The sequence below is a fragment of the Camelus bactrianus genome, chromosome 18 (assembly GCF_048773025.1).
Source record: "Camelus bactrianus isolate YW-2024 breed Bactrian camel chromosome 18, ASM4877302v1, whole genome shotgun sequence".
NCBI lineage: Eukaryota > Metazoa > Chordata > Mammalia > Artiodactyla > Camelidae > Camelus > Camelus bactrianus.
Genome location: NC_133556.1, coordinates 1,850,302 through 1,867,572, shown reverse-complemented (window position 1 = coordinate 1,867,572; position 17,271 = coordinate 1,850,302). Strand labels below are relative to the sequence as shown.

Below are 17,271 nucleotides of genomic sequence, written 5' to 3'. Positions count from 1 at the left end.
GAGGAGGAGCCAGGTGGTGGCGGGTGGGAGCCAGCCCCCCGGAGGGGGGGAGCTGAGCCTTCCCTTCCCTTCTATCGGTGCCACCCGGCCCCGGGAGCCTCCACGCCCTGAGTCCCGGACCTTCGGGCTTGGGCTTCCGTGAGTCTGCGTTCTCTTTCTGACTCTACCCTCCCTTTGCTGTGGGAGATGGAGTCCCCTCACTGGGCCACACAGGAGGCCCTTTCTCCCGACTCTGCGCCTGCGCCTGCTCCTGCTCCTGCTCCTGCAAAGGCTGAGCTGCTGCCTTGGTGTCCCTGCGAATTAGATCTTCCCTGGGGCCCCACATCCCCATTTTTAACTTAAGATCTGGCCTTCCTACAGATCTGCTAGGATCTGTCCTTTGCTGGCCAGCTTTTTCTTCTTATTCTTACAATTATTATTATTATTCGGATCCTGGACTAAGTTCCTCCTAAAGGAAATGACATGGTTTCTTTTTTTTACCCATTTCAGTGACCCCTAAAAATTTAACCTAGGTATTTCACACGAGATCTCTTCCCCTTCTGGGGTTGACCCCTTTCTGATTCACAGCTTCTCCCCACGAGAAGGTGGCTGCATTTACAGTATCCTTGCTTAGGACAAGGCCTCACACCGGAGAGCTGCTCCAAACTCAGTGTGCTTTCGAAGAATTGTTTGTGTCTTACTAGTCATAAAAGCATCCGTGTGCTTATAAAAGAGGTAATATAGATACGTGTGAAAATTGCTTCTGTTTGAACTGTTACTGTGCAGATTTAATTTCCTTGCTACAGTAAATTAAGCTGTCTCTTTGGTTGAACTCTTCCTGTAAACAGGCTTTTCTTTTATCTTTGACATATGAAAAGAAGATAGTTTTAAAAGAAGATTTCCAGACCCATTATATAACTAAATTGCCTCCAAGTAAAGTATGGGCCAGTGTTAATTTATTAACCTCAACAATGACTCCTCAGGTGGTGAGATTTCCAGTGAGAAGTAAATTGAAATGACCGGTGATGGTCGGGGTACTGTCTGACCAGTTTCGGTACAAGGCCAATCTGATTGTTAGTGGACAGTGTCTGTTGCTTCAGATACTCCTCGCTGCAGGCTGGGAGGTAGACAGGGCGGTCAGTGCCTATTCAGCAGACGAGGACCTGAGATCTGTGCGTTCATCTGTTGACAAGTGTGGGTCATCTGTGTGTGGGCCCTGGGAATGCGGGCGTGAGCAGGACAGAGGAAGGAGCCTGCCCTCAGGGGCCTCCTGTTCCAGTGAGAGGAGAAATGTGATGAACGAGATAAATGGGTGAACAGTTGGCCACGTTAGCAGTAAGTGCTGGGGAGAGACAGAAAGCCAGGAAAGGATGGGAGGGGTTGGCATGGGGTGGGAGAAGGTAGTGGACAAGATGGCCAGGGATGGCCTTGCTAAGCTGACACTGAGGAGAGACCCACAGGAGACAGGAGTGAGTCGTGTGGAGATCTAGGGCACAAGGGTTTCAGGCATCGAGAGCCAGAAGTGCCAAGGCCCCGAGGCAGAAGCAGGCGGCCGTGTGACTGGCGTGGAGCAGGCAAGGGAGAGGAGGAGGAGGAAATGGGGTCAGAGAGGTAACAGGGCCAGGCCAGGCCTTCTGGACTTCTGTAAGGGCCTGGGCCTTTCCTCTGAAAGATGGGGGCCCTGGTAGGGTTTGGGCAGAGTGCTGTGACCTGACTTACTCTGAGAGCAGACCGATGGGGACAAATGCAGACAGCAGGAGACCAGTTAGAAGACGTGCAGTAATCCAGGTGAGAGGTGACGGTGGCTGGACCAAAGCCGCAGCCGTGGGAGTGGCAGGAAGCGGTCAAGTTCCAGGCAGTTTGAAGGTAGTGCCCGGCCTTTGCTGCCGGCCCGCAACGGGGGAGGGTGGCGTTCGCTGCCCCCTCCCCGGGCTGCTCGGCTGCCGGAGGCCTGTGGGCTGAGGAGCCGCCCTCTCCCGTCTGTTCTCACCAGTTCCGTTTAACACCGAAGACTGGATTTGCTTCAAGTGCTGCGGTGCAGGCGACCTAACGCTGACACTTAGCTCTTGGACACGTCCAGTGCGTTTTTGGTGCTGTTTGTGTTACCGTTGAGTTTTATTGAGTGGCAGAGTAACTGAATTCTGCAATAGGAATTTTGTCTTCTTTTAACTGTTCTCCAGTCAGTCTTAGAGCCAGCTGCAGACTCTCCATCAGGTGGTTTCAGACTGGAGGGGCGAGAACACTGGCTGTTCCCCGCCTCGCACACCTTACCTCAAACCCTCATTACTTCAAGGGGTGTCTGATTATAGACACAAATTGCTGGTAACTCTCCCATCAACTTCAAGGCTCTCCTGATGTGGAAACTTCTAAGAACTGAGGCTAAATGTTTTAAATTTTCCCCAATGTCTTGACATAAGCTATTTTATTAGACTGCTGACCAATCCTCACCCTCCCATTGGAAGTGAGAGGCTTCTAAACACGTGGGAGACTCAAGCATTGTTATTATTAATGGTCACTTTCTGAATATTTTCTCTGTTATTTTATTTATCATTCATTTATTTTATTAATGTATTTAGCTTATTGATAATGTTTATTATTAATAGGACTTAGAGGGAAAAATGAATACTTATATCAAAGCTTATTTCAAATATAGAAACCAAATGTCTGTTAATTTTCAATTTTTTTTCTAACTCTGGGTTGTCAGTACACACACACTATAGTCACTTCATTCTCAGTTACTAAGTATTGTGATTTCTCTTGAAGCTATGGTTTGAGGATGTGACTGGTTAAATGTTATTAGAGGACAATTTTAGCAAAGCAAACAGACCAATTGAAAAAAAGAATTTGGGGGAAATTATTAAAGGAAAATGAAGAGTTACCAAATATAAATGTGTAAAACTCCTCAAAATGTGTGCATTACACTTTGACCCAGCAGCTCTGTGATTTGGCTCCTAGGGCTCTAGGAGAGGAGTGAGCTCTGCCTGCGCCGGGAAGGCCCTGGCGGCGTGTCCACACTTTGCATGCGTTAGAAACAATTCAATGTTCAGCGACACGGGATCAGTTGAATTCTAGCACGTCCTAATGTTGGATTGCTGTGCAGCAGTTACAGACCTTGAAATTTTGAAGTATTTAATGACATGGGGAAATGTTTGTGGTATATTGCTAGAAATGTTTTGAAAAATTTAGAAAATGTTTATACACACAAAGCGAATTTATATACGGAATGATTCAGGTAACATTCTAAGATGTTAACAGGTTATTTCTAGATAGTGATATTTTTGAGGATTTAATTATCTTTTTTATGCATTTCTATGTTTCCTGTATTTTCTACACTAAAAACATTTTTGTAATCCGAAAGAAACAAATTCCATTTTAAGCAACGTTCCTGTAAGTAGTGCTGTCCAAAAGAAACGTCATGGGAGCCACGTATGTACTTTAAATCAGCCACATTAAGAAAGGTAGAAGAAATAGAAAATTAATTTTAATAATGTATTTTAATAACCTAAAACATCTAAAATGTTATAGTTTCAACATGTAATCAGTATTAAGAGATAAAGTGCGTTTGCTTTTCATAGTAAGTCTCTAAAACCCAGTATGAACCTACAACACATCTCAGCTGAGACTGGCCCCATTCCCCTGTGCAGTGGCTGCTGGTGGCCGGGACCGCGCTGCCGGGCGGAGCAGCCAGGATCATGTGTGTGTCAAGGGTTTTTACTCTTCGGGGATTAGAGTAGAATCTGAATTTACTTGATTTCCTGTAATTTAGCCAGGCATGCAGCATAATCCCATACTTCTAGATTTAATTACTGCTTTAAAAAAAAAAATCTAGAGAATACCAGGAACACTGGGCCTGTCGAGGGTCAGTTCAGATGGTCCTTGTCTCAGTGCCTGCTGTCAGCTGCGTGGGACGCAGGCAGCCCCTGCCTCTCTGCTCCCTTATCTCCCCAGACACACCCACAGAGGAAGAGACTATAGGTGAAAAAACACTAGCTTTAGGGTCACCGAATTGCAGTTACGGCTGGGTGACTGAGCTCCAGTTTTCTCATCTGTGAAATGGGCTCCGTACTGCGCACCTCATGCTGTTGTGCAGTGAAGTGAGCACGTCACACACCTGTTCGCACAGCAGGTCCTCGGTGATAAGTGGTGGCACGTCCTGCAGCGTCTCTGGGACAGCCTTTCGGTTGTCGGGAGGACTCGGGTTTTATACGCTGTTTCATCTGCTCACCTGCGTCAGAATTTAAAGACTGTGAAAGGCAGCCCACCTGCGACCCTGAGCATCCACTTACCACGACAACATGCCACAAGCCCCAGCTCGCACAGGTGGGAGGCAGCAGTTGGGCTCCAGCATGAGCTTCGTGGGCTGTGGCCGCCGCCACAGACTACACGCGTCTGCTCTTTGGACAGGTCTAAAGGCTGTCTTGCCCTGTCAGTGCCTTTAGGGTGGAAGATGCGCCAGCGCTGCGGCTCCCGGCCCTCACCTGGCACTCCACGCTGATGCCGACCCACGGCTGTGTTTCATCCAAACCAGCAGCCTGGGGGTGCTACCCAAAGGACAGCGGTGTCACAGCTTTCTCACAGCTCCTCGCACAGCGTCTCCGCTCCGTTAGCGGTTCTAAGCCAGACGCGGCTCATTACTGTTTGGATTTGACACTCAGCCCAGTTCTGTCAGATCTGAAGTGGTGGAGGCACGAGAAAGGGCCTGCCTGTGACCAGGGCTCTCAGACTACAGCCCGCAGTGCAAACAACAGAACAGAACACGTTTTACCACCAGGACCCAGGGCACGTGCGTGCGCGCGCGCGCTCTCTCTCTCACGCACCCCCCACCCGCCCATCCGCATGTGTACCTCCGCACGCCACTGCCTGTTCTAACCGGAGCAGGAGTTCTGTGAGCATTTACCGTTACAGTTCATGGTTCAGCTGGTTACCGTTGTGTTTTTATTTTTTAAATTTCTCACTAAGTTATTTCACAATGTGGATCTTGAAAGCACTCAACTGGCACATCAAGCCGTGTTATGCGTTTGCAATATTTACGGGGTCCCCCCCCCTTGGAATGATATTTAGTATTTATTTATTCTCAGATTTCTTTACTGTTTTCTGTACTTACTAGGAAGGCTTCATTTCCCCCTCGGACCAGTGTTTGTCTTTATAACATTCAGTGAAATGTTTAGTAAAGGAGCTCCCAGCGCTTGGAGCCTGGAAGAGCGGACGAGAGACAGGTCGGTCGGTACGTGGCTCCAGGAGGTGGTCTCGCAAGCCAAGTTCTGAGACTTCGCGTGGATTTGCACGTTCCCCTTTAGGACACGTCAGGAGTTCTGAACTGCTGTGGAATTCCTTTTTCTTTTTTCTTCTTTTTTAAACTTTCAGGCTAGCCAGCCTTTTCCAGGCAGCTGAAAAAAGCTATTGGTTCTAGTCTGCTTCTCCATGCACTTCCTAAACCCAGAGTTTTTCTTACAGTTCCATCTATTTCCTGCAGATTTTGCCTTGGACTTCCCATTGTCCCGTTAAATTTAATTTGTCGTAAGCTTACCCAGACCCCACCCCTCCCGAGCCATCCCCGGCTGTCTGCTTTTAGGTCTCCTCTTCCCGTGTGTCCTCTCCCCACGTGAGAGCCTCGTGTCCCCGTGACTGCCGCCCGCCCCCACCTGCACTCGCTCCTCTCCCTACGAGTCTGGAGGCCGGCCGAGCCCTGACCTCGGCCTGCTCCTCCCAGAGCCTTGATTGTTCCCTGCTTCCTACAGAGTACATTCCAGACCTCTTAGCTCGCCACAGTCTGGCTTTAGCCTACTTTTCTCACTGATGGTGACGTTTCCGACCGTCCCGCAGCCTTCCTTCTGCCCCTGACTACGGTATTTATCTCTGGCCTACGCTTCGGATGCTCCGCTCCGCTCCTGTGCTTGCCTCAGAAGCTCTCGGCAGGCGCCGCATGGACCACCCTCTGGCCTCTCCCCATCACCTGGCACTTCTCTCTGCCAGGCAGCTCAGTCTAGTCGCAGGAAGAGCTCTGTAGGTGGCTTTCCTGGAGAAGGGGCGTGGTGCGGCATGGTCTGTTCTGGTTGGAACAGTGCATTTGTCCCCACGAGCCCCCAAGAGGAGGGGTGTGGTGGGGGCAGGACGCTGGACCAGGAGGCTGTCCAGCTTTGTGTCGTAGAAATGATGGCGCCCTTATGGCCGGTTTGCTGTTTGCTGCTTCCCTTCCTGACTTTTCTTCCGACCTCTGAATTGGAAGGTATCCCCGCCCCAGCCTCAGACAGGAACTGGGGGAGCCCTCTGCCTTTGCTGGCTGGACTCATTAACTTAGAGAAACGTATCCTGTTTACATTTCTGGCAGCATTTCTCTTATTTGGATGGTGGCCAAAGGCAAACAGCTCAGCCTAGTGGGTTTAAAAAAAACCCAAACGGAGCTTCCCGAGTACCTACGCTGCTGTCTGACGGGGGGAGCACAGGGCCCCGGCGCCTTCCCAGCGTGACTTTCGCTCTGGAGAGAAGCTAGTTTCCTACTTGCGTTCTCTCTTTCTCTCAGCTTTAGTATTTATTGTGGGAAGATTTTAGTAAGGAATGACTAATCGAGAAAGATTTGGTTTGATTAGGAGCTAAAGTAACAAAATCTATTTTGAAATGATATAACAGGATTTGCAATTTTTGGTCTTTGTCCAGTAAAACCGAAACCCCCCGAAATCTACACCCCCAGCAGACAGGGAACCTGTTCTGTGACTAGAAGTTTAAGTTACTGGATTTATAAGTTGTCTTCAAAATATGTTCTTTGAATGGTTTAAAGAGTTACATAGTATTGAGGTGAAGTCATCAATCTGCTTTGGACTTTCAACTGTTTTTATTTGAGTAGCTGAATAAAATGTCCAGTTATTTTAAAAATTAATACCTCGGTAGCACTGTTATCGTGAAATAAGCACTTTTAAGTAGCCGTTGACGAGACCTTGGCAAATTGCTTTGGCCTTGGTGGGTTTCCCTTTTCCTTTGGGGGTATGTGGATTTGGGGCTCTCTTGGTCTTTGTGTTTGGGAGGTTGGTCTTTATTGGGGAGCGTGGGCAAGGGGTTTCATTATTGTGCTTTCCTGCCATATCAGCATCTCACTTTTAAGATGTAGCAGCTCTCTGGCCTGACAGGGACCTTCTACAGCTGTCATTTCCGCTAGAGTGTAGTGAGCATAACGTTTCCAGAGACCCTGGGCTCTTTCTAAACAGGAAGGAAAAAGTGGGCTCAGATTTTAAGCAGACGTCCCAGAGTAGAAAACTTCCCTAGAGCTCAGCCTGGGGGACTCAGAACAAAGTTAGCAGAGAGTAGTTTTTGACTAGAATAATTTAAAATAAGGGCAAAAGAGAGATGTCTGTTTTCTTGATGCCTTTTTCCTCCAAATGAAGTGAATAAGACCTAGAAGATGGATCACAGCTAACTGGTAGAACCCAGAGTTCGTCAGCAGCTCTGCCGATTGCCCTGGGTTTCTAAAGAGAGAAATAAGGAGCCTTTTCTTCGTGTCTGGGTGAAGTGGATTTGGACCGGCTCCAGCTTGCCTAGGTGGCGGTGTGCAGTGGGGACACAGGCTGCTTTTGGATGCACTGGGGTTTTTTTTTTAAGCCAAACCTATGTTCACCCCAATAATTAGGGCAGGCCGGGTCTGTGCAGCATTGAAAGCCGTCTTGGTCAACGACTGCTCAGGCTTCTAAGGCCAGTCTGGTTCCCTGCCTTCGCCTCCAACAGAAACCCCCAAGGGGCAGAGGCTCAGTTTAACCCACGGGTGAGGTGATGCTCTTCGGGAAGGAACCTTTTTAATGTGTAAACAGAGCCCTGAAAAGGTAGCTAGCTCGTGTGTCAGGCCGGACTTGCTGCATCTGAGTCGCGCGGGCAGGGCCGTCACCCATGGTAGGTGGGCTGGCTACCTGACCGCTGGGCGGGGGCTGAAGTCCTGACCCTTTGGCAAGAATCTCACCCGAGAAACCTCTTCTCCCGTCTCTGTGCTCAGGTACTTGTGTGTAATGTGGAGAATATGAAACGTCTTTGTCTCCTTGGGGTCTCGAACGTTTTCACCATTTTCACTGCTGTCCTTTCGGGCAGGAGGTGATGTCTTCAGAGGATGCAGGCTTGAGGGGGCAGTGGGGGCGCGGCGGAAGGAGAGGTGAGGATTTGTCCGTCTTGTCTGTCAGTCTGTCCCCTGGGAGAGCTGCTGAGCCACTGTTGCCGCTTGTTGAAATTAACCAGCACTTCAAAGCTCAGTGTGAGGCCATCTCGGGTTAGGATTTTCCGAGCCTCACCTCTTCCTGCCAGTCTCTTCCTTTGGCCTCTAGTAACCTTCCCTTTCCACACCATGTAAATGGCACATATGTTCCATTGCTAGTAATTGCTAGTTAATCTTTTTTTTTAACTTTTTATTTTGAAATAATTACAGGTTCCAGGAAATTGCAGAGATAGCACAGAGAGGTATCTCCTAGTTTCCCCCAGTGGTTACATTTTTTATGACTAGAGTGCAATGTCAAAACCAGGAGATTGACATCGCTACAATGTACGTGTGACTCTGCAGCATGTTATCGCCTGGGTGGTTTTGTGTAACCACCGCTGCTTTTCAAGACAGCGTTGCCCCATCACCACAGAGGTCTCCCTCCCCCAAGCCCCTGCAGTCACACCACGCTCCTTCCTCTACCAGCCCTAATCCCTAGAAGCCACTAAATTGTTTTCCATTCCTCTGATTTGTCATTTGAAGAATACATAAACAGAATCACATAGTACGTGACCCTTTGAGATGGCATAATTTCCCCGAGATCCATCTGAGTTGTGTGCATTAGTCACTCATTCCTTTGTATCGGTGACGTGTTTTCCGTGGGACAGAGGTACCACAGTGTAACCTTCAGTGTTTCTGTTGAAGGACATCTGGGTTGTTGCTAGTCTGGGGCCGTTGTGAATAATGCTGCTGGGAACATTCCTGCTCAGGTTTGGGTGTGAATGTACGTTTTCATTTCTCTGGGATAGATGCCCAGGAGTGAGATTCATAGGTTGCATGATAAGAAACTAGAAAGCTGTTTTCTAGAGCGGCTGTCCCGTGGCATCCCCACCAGCAGTGCGTCAGAGACCTCGCACCTCTGCATCCTCACCTCCGTTCCGTGCTGTCGCGCTTTTCGTTCTCGCTGTTTCAGTAGATGTGGAGATGCCTTAGCAAAGCCGTTGTCGGCTTTGCCCTGATGGCCAGCGAACTCGCACATCCTGTCTTTCATCCGCCCTCTGCCTGCTGAGCGCTCTGCTGAAGCGGCTCTAAATGTCCTTGCCCACTTTCTAACTGGATTGTTTGTTTTTTTAACTGTTGAATTTTGAGCATTCTTTATATATTCTAAACATGAGTCCTTTGTCAGATATGTGGGTGGCACATAATTTCTACCAGTCCCTCACTTGCCTTTTCAGCCTCTCAAGAACCTTTTGCAGAGCAAAAGCTTTCATTTTGATGAAGTCCAAGTGATCGACATTTTTCTTTTATGAACCATGCGTTTTGTGTCATGTCCAAGTCCTGTCCACCAAGCTGTAGGTCCTAAAGATTTTCTTCTATGCTGTAGTTTTACATTTTGAATTAATGTTGTAAAAGGTGTGAGGTTTAGGTCAAAGTTTGGTTTTTTCTTTTTTTCTTTGCCTGTGGGTGTCCAATTGCTCCAACGTCATTTATTGAATAGGCTATTCTTCCTCTATTTAATTGCTTTTGGTTCAAGGCAGAAACAGAAGTTCAAGGTACCAAACTGATGCTCCAGCAGAGAGATGCGGAAGGCAGGACTGACCCATCTGCTCTGCCCCAGGTTCTGGAAGTGGGACTTTTAGGAGAACTGCCAACTAAAAACCACTGAGCTGTGCACTGTCCGTGGGGGGATTGTGTGTTATGTGACTTAAACTCCAACAAAGCTTTTTTTTTAAGTGCCAAGTGGACAGTGATGTCCTGGTGCTGTCTGTGCTAGGGGACAGGGCCCCCCGACCACTCTGAGCCGGCCAAGGCCTTCCCAGCGAGGGAGGGGCCCCGCTGCCCTTGGCTCACCCGGTCCTGACGGTGCCAGGGAGTATCCAGTGGGTCCCTCGGAGCAACTTGGAAACTTCCTTAAGACGCTGTGTTGTGATTTTGAAGCACTAAGCCAAGAATGGTGGACTAGACCTGCTTCCTGCCCAGGGAAGCAGGTAGCACCACGACGGCATTTTCCAGTCTGGACACTTCCCCAAATACTGTTTCAGTTGGGGCTGTTTCCCCATCACCTTGACCCCGTCAGGGAGGTAAGGAAAAGGCCGAAAATCCTAACTTTATTTTTAATAGCAAGGAAATAAGCAACACAATGGAACGTGGTTTCTCATCACCACAGACAGATCTAGAGTGTGACCCCAGGCTCCTGTTTCAGGGGGCGGGCCCCTTTCTGTCTCTCCCGTCTGGTGACTGTGGGCCGCCCTGGTCTGTTCTCCCACCGGTTGAGTTGGGACGAGCAGGGTGTCCTTCTGTCTTGAGGAGCCGCCAGGCTACGGTGATGACAGCGGTGCTGGCTCTGGGGCTGTCGTCGTTTTAAACACGGTCTCTTTGATTGACGTGGTTCGTGCTTCATTTTCAGATGTCGCTTTGCTGACTTTGTTCAGTTGCCTCCCTTTGGGGACCTTTTCAGATGAGTGACAGCAAAGGGCAGAGAGTGACGTGGTATGTGTGTCCACCCGCCTCAGAACGGCACGTTCTGGGAGTGAGGCATTCGTACTGGGACAGAACAAACTGAGACACGTCCTGGCTGCAAATCTGACAGCTCATGAGTTCCCTGCTTTGTAACAGTCTGCCCCATCGAGGCTCTGTCTTGCGATTTAAGCTTTGGGGCGCGGTGACAGTTCACTTCATTTCCTTTACCTCCTAGGGCTCGAGGGTCCTTGTCGACGCCCGAGACAAGCTGGGCATCCCTTGGCAGCATTCGGAGAACGAGAAGCATGGAATGTTCCTCATGGCCTTCGAGAACAAAGCCGGGCTGCCCGTGGAGCCGGCCACCTTTCAGCTGTATGTCCCTGCCCTGAGCGCGCTCTGGAGGGACTCTGGCATCAGGGAAGCCTTCAGCCGGAGGAGCGAGTTCCAGCTGGTGAGTGGGCCCTCTCTGTGGGCTGCATGGCTGTGTTTTCATGACTGATTTTGACCTTTGGTAGCATTTCCTTTAAAACTCCGTAAAAAGTGCAGGCAAGCTGGAAGTGGCTCTAAATCCTGGTACATAAGAACAAAAACACATGGCGGAGGCAAATTACGCTAACTGGTTCAAGAAGGGACACGGTGAATTCACTCAGGCTAGATAAATGTTTTTGTTTAAAGAATATCAAAGATTTGCAAAATATTAAGATTGGTGTAACTCAAGGAGTTCGAATTTTCTAGGTCTTGCTCATAGTAGGAAGTTAATGCCTCCTTAAAACAATTTTCCAGCTTGTAACATGTAGACCCAGCCTGGCAAGTCACGAGTGCTTTCAGATCTCTGTCTTGCAGCTAATCTGAACCCTTCCAAGTTGTTCCCGTAGGATTCTTTCCTTTCATTTTAAGGTTTGATAATTTCAAAAGGCCTAGTCACCTTCATCTGAGGATCTGGGTCTATAAACAGAAGATTTTGTGCATTTAGCCTGTTTGCATCCATCCTATTTTTTCCTGAGTATCCTTCAACGTTAACTGTATACAAAGAAAAGTATCGGGTTTCTCCTGTAACTGGATTAGGCAGCAGTGAACGGGGTGCTGCTGGGGGAGGCGGCAGAGGGAGCCTTGCGGACGGGGTGCGGGACCGCAGGGGCGGCAGGGAGCTGCAGGACCTCACGTGGCCGAGCAGCGCTGCTGCCCCGGGGGAGGCCGGCCAGCGTGCTTTGGTCTGCAGGTCACGGAGATCCTGGGTCCACCCACCTTAAGTGATAAACAGACTGGACGGGCCCAGAACTGAGTGCCGAGGACGGAGGGTGGGGCAGGGGCTCTCCGTGCTTTTCTGGGCTCTGCCCTCTCCTCTGTGCTGGTTCAGCTCCACCTGGCTGCCCTGTGGTTGCAAAGTGGCGGGGGTGGAGGGGCAGGTCACCCAACAGTGCCACCGTGGCCACGTGGGCCACACTGAGCAGCTCGGAATTACCTGTAAGCAGAGGCGCCGTCAAGGTATCCAAAGCAGAAAGTAGCAGATCTGATCGGCAGTGTTTCCAGAATTCACTGTCAGTTGTGCGTGAGACAGACCGTGGCGGGGCGGAGCGGAGGCCATGCTGGGCCCCTGTAGAGGCCCGGCTCGGAGACCGTGAGACCTGGAGCCGGGCAGGGGGTCTGAGACTTGGCCTCATGCTTCAGGACTTACCACTGCTGGTTTTTTGCACAACCCTTTGCTTGTTATCTGGTTAATCGTCTTCCTCACCATCGGACTGCCCTCCAACACGCCGTGCGAGCGGGGAAAGTCAACAGGCGCCGAGCTCCCGGAATACATGGAACCAGTTTTTGCTCTTCACGACCGTGCTCTCGAAATGGCAGCCGGTCAGCTCCATGTCACGACTGACTGTTACTCCAGGCCAGGTGTGTCTTTCCTCAGAGGACCAGGCAGTTCCCGGGGCAGTCGGGTCCCTCTGCTGAGTCCTCGCTTGGCCTCCTCTTGTCCGACTATGAGCCAAGCATTTGCTCGTTCGGATGCTGGGGGACTCTGCGCAGACAGGGAGCATGACCGCTTCTCTCCTCTCGTGCTTTTTCCCTTCGCACTTCTTGGGTACTCAGAAAGGTTCACTGGCTTATAAATCATTTTTTACTCCCTTCCGGTTTCTGTTTCAAAGCAGCAGGGCATCGTGCTCTCCTGAAAATGCCTTCAATCCTTTTGGCTTAGGAAGATGGAGTTGGAAACTCAGCTCCGAGGAGGGAGTTCATGCTGATAGTGCAGCGTTTCTTGACGTCAGGTGGTTCTGCGTATTACAGAGAATTTTCTCCTGACGTGTTTAGAAGAGCTGAGTCTTAGTAGCCTTACCAGGGAGTGCTAGGCAAAGCCGGCTGTGAGGCTGGGCTTCAGGTGCAGAGGAAGGAGAGCCACCCACCACGGGGGTGGGGGGGGGGTGCTGCTGCCTTGGAACCAAGCGAGTGTGAGGTTTTAAGAGGAAAATTACCCTGTGGTTAAGTGAGTAACATGCCAACTATAAAAAGAATCACTGGCATTACCTGCCTAGCTCCCACATAAAATCCACATGTGTTGTGCCCAGTTTTTGTGATGTCTGGGGCTTCGGAGTTACTCTGGGTTACTTGCATCCCCCACAGAGGCACGGTCCACGTCCGCACTGCCTGTGGGCTTCCCCCCGCCCGTCGCCCAGTGGATGTGCTTTTTAAGGGCTGTAGAAGCATGGCTCACAAGTTCTCAGGCTTGGAATGCTGCTTTGGTAAAGCTCTGGGATAAAATAGTGCCCAGACTTCTTTGCGTTCCTGAAGCAACTGTCAGCTTGTGCTGTGTGTTGGTTACATCTTTTTAGAAAAAAAGAAGAATGAACCAGTCACTTTCCAGGAAGGCTTGACACCACGGGTCAAAGTTCCTTTGGGAACGTGCCTGTGCTCTTGCTGGGACTGTTCTAATTGAGTTTCAGAATTCTTCCCCCAAGCTTTCTTAGTAAGTGAGCCTTGAAGCGCTAGAGGGCTGGGCTGCATGGGAGATGAGGCGACTTGTAGCCACAGTAACTTTCTGCGACTTTTTGACGCCATGTGAAACAAAGTGACATATCAGGGAACAGGCTGTTTGGGGCGGTTCCTGCGCCCAGGACCCTGTCTTTCTAGGAAGCAAGTCTGCGCTATCAGGGCTTGGTGGTACTTCCAGCTGCTTGGGGACAGTGTGTCATGCTAGTGTGCACGCATGCACAAGCCCGTGTGTCGTGTTAGTGTGTGCGCGTGCACGAGCCCGTGTGTGTCGTGTTACTGTGTGCGCGTGCATGAGCAGGCGTGTTGTGGGCACCAGAGGAAAGGAAGCAGGGAACTGGGCAGAGACTGGGGAGGTGCTTGGCAGGAGACACAGGGTGGTCCCGGGGTCGGGGAGTCTCCACGGCAGGGTCCCGGTTCTCCCCACCTTCAGTTTCCCTTCCGTCGCGGTGACTGAGCTGAGGTCGCGGCCACGGGGCAGGCTGAGGTCCGAGACTTGTCCTCACAGTGACCGGACAGGTCCACCCCAGCCTCTCCCCAATTCCTGCCTGCTGACCAGTGTGGAGTACCTGGGGGGTCAGCATGCACCCCACCAGTCTGGAAGCGACATCCAGAGCATGGCCGAGGCGCTCGGCCTGTATTTTTCATTCTCTGTGTTGGCTCGCTGCCCTGCCTGATGTAGCTTCCCTGAGTAGCATTTGTGAACGCTCTGCTCTGAAGGAGATGGGAAAGCAAGCCCTGGAGGTGTTGGGGGGAGGAGGAAAGAGGGAAGTGTGTTCCAGCCCAGAAGAGTGACAGGTGCAAAGGCCCCAGGGTGGGGGCGAGCGCTGGGTCCCGGAGCGAGCAGAGGGGTGAGGGGGACGGGTCTGCGGAGCAGAGGGGCTTGTGGAGGAGGTGTGAGGGGCCTGGAAGGACCTGGGCTGTGGGCAGAGGAGAGATATGGTTTATGTTTTCATAGGATCGCTTTGACAGCTGTATGGATAGATGGTCAGAGAGGCCCCTTTGGAGGCCTTTGCGATAATCTGGCTGACAGATGACGTGGCTTAAATGAGGGTGCTGGGGGGGGGGCAGTGAGGCGTCGTCAGGTCTGCGGACCTGGGAGCTGGAGAGGAGTCCGCAGGTCGTCTGGTCTCGCTGCCCGGCCGCTGAAGGACCCCTCGGGCCCAGGCCTGATGGTGGCACTGAGCCCCGTGTTTCACTGGTCTTTCACATGCGGGACTCAGGTGTGGAGTCCGTTTCTCTTCTTTGTGGGAGGCCCCAGGCTGCTCCGTGTGTCTGGCGAGGCTCGTGGGACCAAACCCCGCGCTCACCGTGGCAGCCGTGCAGGTGTGTCCAGCACCTTGTTCTAGAGGTCCGTGCTCTCCGCGGGACCCACGCTTGAGAACGTGGGGCCCAGCCTTCCTGTGAAGATCATTCACCCTTCATTTCCTCCTGTCGTACCATCAGGAATGCTGAGAGGGAAGACCTTGCCCTGAGGACGGCAAAGTTCCAGCAGCTCAGGGACCCCATGCCACCCCCAGGTGGCATCAGTCCTGTTCTGTGCTGGCCGGGGATGAGCTGAGTTCTGAAGTCTCAGCATTTGGTTCAGGTTGAACTAGTGAAGCCTGAGTAGCAGACAGCGCCAATTCACCTCCCCCAGGGATGCCTTCTCCAGGGTGGGTGAGGCCCGCGGCCGTCCTAGTCTTGTCCTTCTGGAATTTTCACCGGCCTGATAAGTGAGGACGCCCGTGATTACTAGCTCTTTTCGTGTATTGATTAGCCGTTTATATTTATTCCTTCGTGAGTTGCTATCGATTCTTATTCCTGTTGGGAACAAGTTTCTCTCGATTTTCACTAGTCTGTCACTATGTGCTCATTTTTTCTAGCACCTTTCTTCCCCCTTTTTGAAATAATTATGGATTCACAGGAAATTGCAAAGGTAGCACAGAGAGGCCCCCACATCTCCTTCCCCCCGCTTCCCCCAGTGGTTAGGTTGCATCTCACGTGACTGGTCTGCCGTGAGGACTGCAGGCTCGATGTCGGCACAGTGCGCGCGCGGCTCTCGTCATGTTGTCACGCGTGTGATCTGCGCGACCAGCCCTGCAATCAGGACGCAGAGTCGCCTTGTCACCATAGAAGTCTCCTCCTGCTCCCCTGCCCTCCCTCCTCCCCCAGCCTCACCCCTAGTTCGCTTGCCATCTCCAAGCTCTCATTATTTGGGAAATAGTGTGTAAATGGAATCGTATAGTATGTGACCTTTGAGGTTGACATTTGTCATCGTCACAGTGCCCTTGAGATACATCCAAGTGGCTGCTGTGTCAACAGAATGTCTTCCTGCTTCTGAGTCATATTCTGTGGCGTGGAAGTACCACAGTTTTTTGTCTCACTGTGCTCAGATGTGCAGACATGCACAGGTATGTACATGCATGTGCAGTTAGACACACACACGTGAAGAAGGCACCGTTCTGTATCTCGGACATCAGAGATGTCAGAAGTGATGGGTAATTTTCCAAGAACATGGAGTTACCAGATTACTTCCTTAGTTTTGGTTTGGTCCTGTGTATGTGTGGGTTTTTAACCTTTCAAACTACCTTGACTTTGCTAGTGTGACCCGTAGGGGACAATCACAGTCTTGTTAAAACTTCCTGTCAAGTCAGAGGGACTTGAGAAATCCTCTTGCCAAATCCTATTTGAGATTGAGCCCATTTGAGGCCTGGGAGTTGAAGAAATTGGCCGGAAGTGACAAAGCTGATGAATGGCCCAGCCAAGGTCAGGAAGCAAGGACTTGGAGCAGCCCTTGGCCCTTGTTGGAGTCGTGTCTGGGTCCAGGTCCCAGCTCTGGAGAGGGTGGCACTGTGAGGTTTCTGGTGGGTGGAGGGGCTTGCCCGAGGGCACAGAAGCAGGAAGCGAGGTATTCGCTGTTCTTGGACCGTGTGCTGGTGAGAAACTTCTAGGTTCCCTGCTGGTGGCGCTGGCCTTTCCCCTTCATTTCATTCATCACAGAGAGTATTATGTACTTACAGACATTAAAAAAAATCTCCTTAAAAAAAATGAAGCGTTACGCGTTTTAACATGGATCCTTGTGAAAAATGCTGCTGCCAGGCTTCACCTCTGGAGGGCCTGCACGCCGGTGACACATGGCCCAGGGTGGAAGTGCAATGTGTTGCAGACCCGATTGTGGGACATCCTGGATGATAACAGGGCCAGGGACCCCAAGGAAGAGAATAATGGATTTGACTAAGTAAGCATTTTTAACTTTTGTGTGGGAACAGTCAGCAGAAAGAAAGTTTAAAAGCAAATGACAGATTAGAGGGAAAATCGCAGCACAGTGCAGAGGTGTGTTTTATGTGTTAGGAGCCTGCGAGCGAGCTTGGAGATTGGTAAAAAGATTGAGTGAAAGAAGAAATGGGATTCCCAACCTTGCTATTAACCATGGAAGTGGAAATTAAAGCAGTAATGAGGTTACCTGCCATCAGTCGGAGCGGTGGTAAGGACGATGCCGCGGTCGACTGGGGCCGTCGGGACCAGGCACTGCCACGCACACAGGTGGCGGCGTGGAGGTGGTACAGTCCCTCGGTCTGTGTCAGAACACAAAGTCCTGTAGACTCTGGCAGTAATTCAGCTTCCAAGGAATTTATACTAAAGCAGGGATGGTAAGATTTCCGGCTTCTAATTACAGTGGACTCATTATCTAGAGACTTCTGCTGAAA

The 17,271-nt window shown here is 50.8% G+C and overlaps 1 protein-coding gene across 1 annotated transcript in view; it reads left to right on the top strand.

Moving 5' to 3' along the window:
- The window catches only part of GNA12 (G protein subunit alpha 12), an 81,325-nt gene that overhangs the window by 28,768 nt on the left and 35,286 nt on the right, over positions 1–17,271 (top strand). The window contains exon 2 of the mRNA XM_074345578.1: positions 10,842–11,057. Coding sequence (XP_074201679.1) covers positions 10,842–11,057 — 216 coding nt within the window. The remainder of the gene's footprint in view (positions 1–10,841; positions 11,058–17,271) is intronic.